The sequence below is a fragment of the Bison bison genome, unplaced genomic scaffold, assembly GCF_000754665.1.
Source record: "Bison bison bison isolate TAMUID 2011002044 unplaced genomic scaffold, Bison_UMD1.0 scf7180017864233, whole genome shotgun sequence".
Lineage (NCBI taxonomy): Eukaryota > Metazoa > Chordata > Mammalia > Artiodactyla > Bovidae > Bison > Bison bison.
Genome location: NW_011494805.1, coordinates 4760968 through 4772484, shown reverse-complemented (window position 1 = coordinate 4772484; position 11517 = coordinate 4760968). Strand labels below are relative to the sequence as shown.

General features: G+C 36.0%; 1 protein-coding gene across 1 annotated transcript in view; it reads right to left on the bottom strand.

Moving 5' to 3' along the window:
• Positions 1 to 4721: 4721 nt before the first annotated feature.
• Positions 4722 to 11517, bottom strand: part of LRRCC1 (leucine rich repeat and coiled-coil centrosomal protein 1) — a 43131-nt gene continuing 36335 nt past the window's right edge. Inside the window, exons 16-19 of the mRNA XM_010846214.1 lie at positions 10980 to 11188; positions 10751 to 10888; positions 7380 to 7515; positions 4722 to 5554 (exon numbers count right to left, since the gene is read on the bottom strand). Of these exons, the coding sequence (XP_010844516.1) occupies positions 5432 to 5554; positions 7380 to 7515; positions 10751 to 10888; positions 10980 to 11188 (606 nt within the window). The 3' untranslated portion in view covers positions 4722 to 5431. The remainder of the gene's footprint in view (positions 5555 to 7379; positions 7516 to 10750; positions 10889 to 10979; positions 11189 to 11517) is intronic.

The window sequence follows — 11517 nt, the reverse complement described above, 5'->3', positions numbered from 1 at the left end:
ATTCATTGGAAAAGACTCTGATGCTGTCAAAGATTGAGGGCAGAAGGGGACGACAGAAGATGAGATGGTTGGATGGCATCACCGACTCAATGGACATGAGTTTGAGTAAACTGCGGGAGTTGGTGATGGACAGGGAGGCCTGGTGTGCCGTGGTTCACGGGGCCACAAAGAATTCGGACACAACTGAGTGATTGAACTGAGAGGCTTGTGCTGGCTTCTAGGCAGGAGGGGCTGGTACCTACCCCTCAGGGGTAGAGCTGGGTCTTGGTTCCATGGTGGGCAGGACCATGACTAGGGGCATGTCTAGAGGTGGCTCTGGGCTCAGGAAGTCTTGAGGAGCCTGTCTGCTGACCAGAGGGGCTGTGTTGTTTGGCCTGAGGCATTCTATCACTAGAGCCTACAGGCTGTTGGGTGGGGCCAAGTCTAATGATCCAAGCAAGATGTCTGCCTCCAGTGAAATCACATAGATGAACACTCCCCTGTATTTCTGCCATCACTGTTTATGTCCCCAGGGCGGGGCAGAGCTGCCCCTTGCCTCCCTAAGAAACCCGCCAAGACCAGCAGGTAGGCCTAGCCTTGGCACTTATCAAATTACTGCTTTCTCTGTTGGTCCTGGTACACGTGAGATTTTGTGTGTGCCCTTTAAGAATGAAGTCTCTATTTCCCCCCAACCCTGTGAAGCTTCTGCAGTCAAGCCTCACTGGTCTTCAAAGCTGAATGCTCTGGGGGTTTCTCTTCCCGGTGCTGGACTCCCAGTCTGGGGGCCCTGATGAGGGGCTCAGAGCTCTCCCTCCTGTGGGAGAACCTCTGTAATACAATTATTCTCTAGTTTGTGGGTGGCCCACCTTGTGGGTATGAGATTTGATTATATCATGGGTCTGCCTCTCTTGCCAGTCTCATTTGGTTCCTTACTTATGTCTTTAGCTGTAGACGATATTTTCTGGTAGGTTTCAGTCTTTTTAAATGATGGTTATTCTGCAGATTGTTGTGATTCTGGGGTGCTCCTGAGAGGAGGTGAGCTTAGGTTCCCTCAACTCTACCATCTTGACTGCTTTTTCCCTGTAGTTTTCTAGTTAAATTTTTAAATGAGTGTGAGTTTTCCACCTTTTCCTTTTTGAAGATTGTTTTGGCCTATATTCCCTGAATTTCTATATGAATTTCAGAGACATGTTGTCAACTTATGCAAATAAGCGAGCTAGCTGAGATTTTGGTGGGGATTGCATTTAATCTGTAGATGAATTTGGAGAATTACCATTTTGTCAATATTAAGTCTTCTATTCCATGAATATTTGTCTTTCAATAATGTTTTGTAGTTTTCAGAGTATGAGATTTGAACTTTTGTTAAATATAAACCCAAGAATTTTGTTTAAAATTTATTGTCAATGGAATTAAAAAAAAATTTAAACCACTTTATTAAGGTATGATTGACATGTAAAAGCTGCACATATTTAATCTACACAATTTGATGAGTGGGAATAAGTATACACATATGAAATTATGACCATAAGGAAGTAAACATATTCATCAGCTTCCAAAGTTTCCTCCCACTCTTACTGTTATTTCCTTATATTCATTCTTGATTCTAGTGATTAAAGCTTTTTCTTAATTCATCTACCTCAAGATTTGTCAATATTTCAAAGTCAAAAATTTAGATGCATTTTTTTCTATTCTTTCATTAATTTTTGCTCTATTTTTTCTTTCATTTTGCCTGCTTTGGCTTTAGTTTCCTCCTTTTCAGTATCTTATAGGTGGAGGGGCTTCCCTGGTGGTTCAGATGGTAAAGAATCTGCCTGCAATGCAAGAGACACAGGTTCCATCCCAGGGTTGGCAAGATCCTCTGGAGAAGGGAAAGGCTACCCACTCCAGAATTCTTGCCTAGAGAATTCTATGGACAGAGGAGCCTGCTGGGCTATCGTACATGGGATCGCAGAGTTGGTCACGACTGAGTGACTAACACTACAGGTGGAGGGTTAGGATGTTGATTTCAAATATTTCTTCTTTTTTAATATAGTTGCTTGCAGATAAAAATTTCCTTCTAATTACTTTAGCTACATCTCGTATTTTCTATTTCCATTCGCCTCAAATAATTTTTCTAATTTCGTGATTTATTCTTTGATCCAGTAGTGTTCATTTCTACACTGTAAATTTCCCAAATTTGTTTTTCTTTTCTAATTTCAGTTCACTGTGTTCAGAGAGCATCAGTTCAGTTCAGTCGCTCAGTCGTGTCCAACTCTTTGTAACCCCATGGGCTGCAGGATGCCAGGCCTCCCTGTCCATCACCAACTCCCGGAGTTCACCCAAACCCATGTCCATTGAGTCGGTGATGCCATCCGACCATCTTATCCTCTGTCGTCCCCTTCTCCTCCTGCCCTCAATCTTTCCCAGCATCAGGGTCTTTTCAAATGAGTCAGCTCTTCTCATCAGGTGGCCAAAGTATTACTTTGTGTGATTTCAATAATCCCAAATCCACTGAGGCTTGCTTTTTGACCTTGCGTCTCATCTATACTGCAGAAGGTTCCAGGTGCACTTCGGAAGATGTGAAGATTCTGTTCTTAAAGTGTTCTACAGTTGTCTGTTAGGCCTAGTAGGTTTAGTGTTGTTGAAGTCTTCCATTTTCTTGCACATCTTCTGCTTCACTGTTCTGTCCATTGTTGAAAGTGTTTTCTTACTGTTTCTTTGACTGTACCAGGTCTTTGTTGCTGAGCATGGAGTTTAAGTGGCGGGGACCGGGGTCTACTTTCGTCACAGTGCATGGGCTTCTCACTGTGGTGGCTTCTCTTGTTGCAGACCTTGGGCTCAAAGTTGCGGTTGCAGCACTTGGGCTGAAGTAGCTGTGGTTCACCAACTCAAGCAAGGCTCGGTAACTCTGTGGTTCACCAACTCGAGCAAGGCTCGGTAACTCTGGCAACTCTGGCGCGTGGGCTTAGGTGACTATGGCACATGGGATCTTCCTGGTCCAGGGATCAAATCTGTGCTCCCTGCATTGGCAGGTCGATTCTTTACCACTGGACCACCAGGGAGGGTCTGTGTTCCTATTGAATAATGTCCCCCACCCCACCCCCCGCCTTCAAGTCTTTTATGAGTTTTTCTTCATGAATTTGGGGAACATGTGGTTAGGTGTATCCATGTGTATACTTGTTATCCCTGATGAATTGACATAGTTTCATCTCTTTTCTTCTAGTACATTTTTGTCTATTTTGTCTGATATTAGTATAGTCACTCCGTCTTTCTTATGGTCACTGTTTACGTTATTTTTCTATCCTTTTACTGATATTTCCAATCTATTTGCATATTTGAAAGTGTTATGTAGTTGGATCTTGTTTTCCTATCTATTCTTTTGATTGGATCATTTAATCCAGTCACACTTAATGTAATTATTGATATAGTTAAATTATGCAAATTTTAAAATTTACCTTTGCCATTTTACTGTTTTCTATCTTGTTTTCTTTACTGCATTTAAAAATTGCTTAATACTTTATTGCTTTTTCCTACTTTTGTATTACACAAATATTTTCTAGTGTAACATTTTAATTCACTTTGACTATTTTTTGGTTATACATTTTGAGTTACATCCTTAATGATGTCACAAATTTATATACACAACAGATTTATACTAACCCAATTTCAGTGAAATATAGAAATGTTTCTATTTAGTTCTATTTTCTTCCACTTTTTGTTATGAAACTGTTTGTTTTATATAAAGTCCAAGTAGGACAGCAAATATACATTCATAGTTAATTTTCATATTTACAACTCATTATTGTCACTTGTTCCTATGGGTTTCAAGTTACTATCTCCTATTTCCTTACTTCCCAATCCAGCTTTGCTTCCATCCACCTGTGTGCTGATATGGAGAAATGTTACATTTTGTTTTACTCCCAATAATACAATTATATACATTATTTTATATTTTTTGATTTTTTAATCAGTTAAGGGATGAAGGGAAAATATGTATTTATATTTTTGTATAATTATATATTTCACTTTATGACTGTTTCTTTCTTCTTCTCATGTGTATTCAAATTACTTTAGGGTCACATTCTGAAAGGATTTGAAGTAAGAACTTCCTTCAGCCTTTTTCGTTAAGTGGGTCTGGTAGGAACATATTTCCCAGCTGTTACCTGAGAATGACTTTATTTTGGCTTCATTTGAAAGACAGTTTTGCTGGATATAGAATTCTTAGCTGATTTTTTTGTTGTTGTTGAAAACTTTGTCAGCCCACTGCATCTAGTGTGTTTTGCATTTTATTTTGAAGGATAATTTTGTTGGATGTAGAATTCTCAACTTATTGTTATTTCCTGTACCTAAAATATGTCCTTCACTGCCTTCTAGTCTCCATTATTTCTCATGAGAAGAGAAATTTCTCAACTGTTAATTATTCCTTTACATTAAATCATATTTTCTTGCTACTTTCAAGATTTCCCCCAACAGTTAGACTGTGAAGTGTCTAGGTGTGGTTTTCTTTGTGTTTATTTATCCTGGGTTTTACTGAAGTTCTTGAACATGTAGATTTGTCTTTTTCATCAAATTAAGGAAGGTTCCAGCTATTATTTTCCCCAATATTTCTTATGTCCTCCCATCTCCCTATAGGCTCCCATTACGTGCTGATATGCTTGATGTCCCACAGATTTCAGTATAAACCTTGCCTGTAATAAATGGGGCCCTCTCTTTACATTTTTTTCTGATTGCATTTAATTTTAAAAAACATAGTTCACTGGCTATTAGTTAGAGTTTGGTATTATATTCTCTTTCTTTCAGAAATAGTAAGAAGAATAGTATTCAGATCTTTGTTCTGCATACACAGGAACATAAGAGATGACAAAACTGAAATAGGAATAAATGAACTGATATGAAATGGAATAAAAGTGTTTTAAGTTGTAAAGTAAGAATTCTCATAAACTAACTAAAAAGGAGTCATTATGAGTGATGTGGAGAGATATATATGCATTCTTAAAAATACCACATCTCTTATACAGATTTAAAATATTTTTTGGCTACACTTATGAGCATTTTAAAAGAATGGAGCTACCTCAACTGAAGGACAACCAATAAATATAATTAGTTCATCAACACAGTAAGGTTAACAGTATTAAAATACTTTCCCTCATGTAGTCAAAATACTAAATTTCCATTAACATACTTATAGGCAAATGTGTAATGACCACACAATGTATAGCACAGAAACAAGAAAAAGTGTTTTAAGTCTAGTTATTTTGATAGGTTTTTCTAATACACATAATTGTCAACAATTTATTATAAAAAAACCTACATATACAATTAATACTTGATCAAAAGTCTTTTAAAATATAATCAGAATGAAATGTGTAGAAAGAGACATTTCAAAGTCACAGCAGTTACTACTATTACAATATTTAATCATTTTTACAATAGGCCTGCCGATCCATTTCAATTAAATTTGTTCTCAGAACCATCAAATTTCTTGCTGAATTTGACTTAGAGCAAAAGCAAGTTGCTTAATTTTTGTTTCCATTGCTTTTTTGTTCTTGCATGTTTCTTCCAGAAGTCCACGCATTTCTTCTTCAACTCGATGGACCTAAATCAATATGTACATTTTATAACATTTAAATTTCTCAGTGAAAATGCATTTTTAAAAATGCAGAAAGTAAAAGATTTGTATATATTTTATAATTTGTGATGTTGATGTTCATTTAAAGCAAGAGGTTAATAAAATGTTAACCTATTCAAATACTAATATGGAAAACAATGTCATACTATATATAAAATATTCACATGTATACTATCCATTTATTTCTCATAGGCTCTTGTAATGAACACATGATAATTTAACTCTATTTTATAGTTCACAACAGGTAGTGGTTCTTCTCAGTAGCATATCTGGATGAAACTCAGTCTTCTGACTTAATCTTCTGACTCAATTGCTTTCTCATTCCTAAGCAGTCCTATGCTGCTTATGAATGTCAAATCATGACTCTTGACTTATCCTTACAAACTTTCAAAACTGCAATCACCTCCCTTCCCAAAGAAACTCTTTAAACACTGCATTTCTAAAACTGCTGGTGGTGGTTACACATTATTATCTTTTTGAGAGATAATTTTATGATTTACTGTTAACTCATATTTATTCTCCTAGGATTCAGTGTATTTGATACTATTAATTTCTGCTTGAAACTCTCTCTCCTATTATACAACATTCCTGAGGGTACTACCAATATAGTCATCCCTATCTGTCTACTTCCCTCTTCCTAATCTCTAATATAGACTTCCTAATTTTTTTCCTTTTAAAAATTAACATTTCTCCTAACTTAAATGATCAACTGTATGTAATGCCTTTTTTCAGTCTTACCACATTTAAACTTTGGTGCCATTTTTCTAATTCCCTAACAAACACCTCCCTATGATATTACATCATAATGGCAAGATGTCCAAAATCAAACACAGTATTTTGCTTTGAGTTAAAGGCCTAGTATTATACCTTATTTAATAATACCTAGTGCACTCTTGCTCAACACTCAGTAGATTTTAAATATATGAAACAGCCACTGCACTGAAATAACTAAATTTTGAACCAACTGTATTTCTTTATTAATTGTGATTATTTTCAAAGACCTAATTCCCTCTTTCTGGTTATACAGGCTCCTTTAATGTCATTTAACTACACAACCTTGATTATAAAATATTTAGTATACCTTTCCTTTTCTATTAACTTTTTTCCTTTTCTAGTTGCTGATTTCTGAATTTCCAGTCTTAAAGATACGTGTTTCTTATTAACACTTCAAAATCTGGGAAAAATGAAAGTTCATAACTGTCTCATTTAGTGGATCTTAACAGTGGAGTCACATGAGAATCACCTGTTGAGTTTTAAAAATATCCAGGTTTGAACCTAGTCTTAGTGGATGAAAGTATGAGGGGAAAGCTAAAGCTTCATAAGTTAATTCTGATGTTTCCCTGTCATTCAGTATCATCCTATACCCATTCCTTTGTCAATGAGAAACTTGACAGTTTGAACCCTAATTCATAATAAAACAATCCTTGAGAACTTGTCCAAGGCAGTAATGGATTGTACTTAATACATTCACATTCTCACCTTGCCTATGTGTAACCAAAAGGGCTTCCAGCTCAAATTGGTGAAGGATATATAAATTTTTATCCAGAGCTCATGGAGCAGGTACATTTCAGGATCAAATTTATAATCTTGGTTTCATTAAAATTCTATTCTACAACTAATCTAAGTATTACCAACATGTTGGTCTGGCTTCATGAGTGTATTAGTAACATTCTTCGTATCTATTTGGTCGTTAAATCATGCTGCCTTTTCTCCTTATCACTGTTGAAGATAACAATTTACTTAGCTATAACAATTTAATACTGATTATCAAAGTGAATTTTACTTACAGTACCTTTAAATTTGCAGAATCAATACATTTCTGTTTTTCATTTGCCAGTTGTATTATTTCATTTTGATGAGCTTCAACAATTGCATCAACTTGTTTCTTAAAGGCATCATCCATACTTTGAAGCTTTTCCATTGCATCCCTTAAAAACAAAACAAAACCACATATCTACCTGGATGTATGAAAATTAGGATTTTTTTTAACATGGAAGCACTCATATCCATGTCTTAATGGGAGCATGACTCCACTGAATAGCAAAAGACTACCTTGGGCAACTGAAGTTATTAGTTCATCATCCAACAGAATCTGTTAGTAACAGTTTAGAGTAGGGTAACATAAGTGGAAGTTTGTTACATTATCCTCTGAAAGTTAGGATACACTGGTTCTCACTCGTGAGTCTAAGGATATGTTTTATAAGCATCTTCACAGATGCTGTCAATTTCTTTTCCCTCCATGTATTAGCAGTATGATAATAATTTACAATGTCTATACTATAGGCAGGTTCAAGTTTATAAGCATGTATGTCTGATTTTCCTGTGTTTATGCTTATCAGATAAAACCCTATGTTAATAAACATATTATAAACAGTATTTACAAAATTTCAGTGCTAAATGTTTCTTATAAGCAAAATACCCATTTCTTAATATTAAATATGAATAATTTTATTAAAAACGTTAAGCTCATAATGAACAAGCTTCCTGGTTTTGGCACAGACCACTGCAACAGTGGATTGAACATTAGGACCGAAACTGTGCTCCTGGGCACGGAAACCCTTCTGTGTCCCCTGTTTCTTGTTTGCAGGGAATAGATTCCAGCCACCAAGACTTTCCCTGAGTTTCAACGGGTACATGTGAACAGTCACTTATCAGGGAAGGGAAGGGATGCAGAGATTAGGGAGAAGACCACCTTAGGCCCGATCCAAAGAGTACAGGCCCTGCACATACCCTACTCTTTAATAGCAACTCCACCCCTGAACCACCGCTATAAACTTGCCAAATCCTCCCATGTTGGGACACAGGGTTTGAGGCACAAGCCTATTGCATCCCCTTTTGTCTGGCAAAGCAACAAAGTGATCCTTTTCTACATCACCCAAAACTCTTGTCTCTGACACTTCGTTGGGCACAGGTGAGGGAGACTAAACTTTCAGCATTAGGATCATCAATCAAAAGTCTTTCTTTTATTCCAGTTGCAACATTTGGTAGCTATGTGACCAAGGGCAAGTTCACAACCTCTGGATTTAAAGTCTGTCAACTATAACACAATAATCCTGCCTGTTTGGCTAATCTCACAAAATTACTGCTGGGTTCAAAGTAAGATATAAGAAAATAATCAACTTATATGTTATAAAAACCTTTGCAAATAAAATCTTTCTTATGATCAATGATTTATTTATTTTATTAAAGTTCTATTAAATTAAAAATCATACATACCAATCTCAGTCATAAGAACATTAAGGTAAAAATCAGGCCTTTTTATTGTTTTGCTCTTAAAAACACAATAAACAATATAAGAGATTCTAAAAATTGTCAGGCTTTATGGTTTTAGTTTAGGAACTTCTAGTTATATGAAATGATTGTGTCTTTTAGGATCAAAAGGACTTCATACTGCAAAGCTATGACCAGCAGGAAAGAAAACAGGCTCTAAGTCAATGTTTCGTTGCATTAATGTTTGGTTGTAAAGCAAAGTATAACAGGGTCCATTAGCAGACAATGGACTGTATTATCAATTAAAACTTCTGGGGTGTATAATAAGACCTTTCACCTTTTCATTTACATTGAGTTAAAATATGAAAAATCAAATTTCGAGGTTCTATTAGATTTGATATAATGGGGAACCTACCTCTATATGAAATTTTGGGGCTACCTACATGCCACATTATCTACACCATTCTATATTTTGACATGAGAACTGGTCACTAAACCATGCTACCTGTTTTTTAGGTCAGTTAACTTTAAATTGTTTTAACAAGTCTAGTCATATAGTTTATAAGGTAAAACCCTCATTTCCTCTAGAGTATTTTATAAAATCCATATAACAATGGCATATGCGTACAGATTTCTTCCCCTTATTTACAATCAGCTCTCATCCTCGTTGGTGCAGGCTAACTGCTACCGACATCTGTTTTAGATTCTTCAGAAGCTCTCTGTCCCTGGCAGTCAGTGATTTTTTCCCGCTAAACTTCACATGTTGTTGTTTAGTCGCTAAGTTGTGTCCAACTCTTTGCAACCCCATGGACTGCCAGGCTCCTCTGTCCATGCGATTCCCCAGGCAAGACTACAAGAGTGGGTTGTTATTTCCTTCTCCAGGGGATCTTCCCAACCCAGGGATTGAACCCTGGTCTCCTGCACTGGCAGGCGGATTCTTTAGTGCTGAACCACCAGGGAAGCCAAAACTCCACACACAATGCCACATACAACAGCCAAAAATATTAGTTGTTTCCATTCAAACAGAATTTGAAAACAGTAATTCTAGTAATAAAAACTAAATATACAGCAATTACTATGCATCGAGCACTATTTAAATGCTAAACAGCCCATACAAATCATATACATACATAAATACACACATACACAAAGTTTAAACTTCCATCAAATATTAAGGGAGGAACTATTATAATCATTTTATAGATGGAATGGAAATTAAGTGCTTGGCAAATAACCATGTCCAAAATGTTTTTACCTTCCTCATGCCTGCTACTGCTACTGCTAAGTCACTTCAGTCGTGTCCGACTCTGTTCGACCCCATAGACGGAAGCCCACCAGGCTCCCCCGTCCCTGGGATTCTCCAGGCAAGAACACTGGAGTGGGTTGCCATTTCCTCCTCCAATGCATGAAACTGAAAAGTGAAAGTGAAGTCGCTCAGTCGTGTCTGACTCTTAGCGACCCCATGGACTGCAGCCTACCAGGCTCCTCCGCCCATGGGATTTTCCAGGCAAGAGTACTCGGTTTTCTTTAAAGATATCCCACACGATACTGGATGCTTGGGGCTGGTGCACTGGGACGACCCAGAGGGAGGGTATGGGGAGGGAGGAGGGAGGAGGGTTCAGGATGGGGAACACAGGTATACCTGTGGCGGATTCATTTCGATATTTGGCAAAACTAATATTGTAAAGTTTAAAAATAAAATTAAATTAAAAAAAAATAAAAAAATAAAAAGCCTAGGAAAAAAAAAAAAAGCAAATAAACTTTATAAGACCAGGGATCACCAGTACTTAGAACAACATCTAATAGGTTGGTGCAAAGGTAATTGTGGTTTTTGCATTGTTGAAATTTGCCATTTGATATTGGAATACCTTCTGTATAAATTTGGTTTGATATACATCATTTTAATGTGCAAAAAAAAAAGATATCCCACATACTTCAGGACTTAATGCTTACTTTTGTAGTTCGATACTTTTGTCTCTTTCCGCTTTAAGTTTTCTTTCTTTGTTTTCAAAGTTTTCTTTCACTTCTTTTACTTGCATTTCAAGATGACATAGAAGTTCTCCTTTATCATGCCACTTCTGATTAAGTGTACTAATATGAAAAGAAATAATTAAAAAAAAAACCGGTTACATGAAATTATTAAGCCACATGTTATTTCTCAATAGGAAATACTGTATAATACCTGTAAGCTTTTCTGATTTCATCAAGTTCTAATTCCTTCACTTTCAGCTGCTGTTTTAGTTTCTCTTTTCTTTCATTGTGTCTTTCTAGTTTCTCAACTATTTCATCCAGTTGTGAAGATTTTTCTTCAAGTTGTTCCTGAGTACATTTTTGTATTTCAGTGATTTTTTCATGTAATATTTTGATTTGTTCCTCTCTTTCCTGTAAACACTTCATTTTTACAGAAAATAAATCATTATTAAAAAAACAATTATTTTTCTTAATCTTAAATGTCTTATTTCCAAATTAAATATGGTTTAAAATTATTATAAAAACTACAGATTAAAAAATAAATTGAATGTTCAGGGAATGTTTTAGAAAATATTTCTACAGAACATTTAAAAAATCACAATCAATAAGGAATAGCACCATTACTGTGTTTTCGATGCCACTAAGAATGATACACTATGTACACTTTTTATTTCATTAGGTTACTACCAACCACACAAAAGGAGTACACGGGAAGAAAAACAATACAATGACAATTTTATTTAACATGG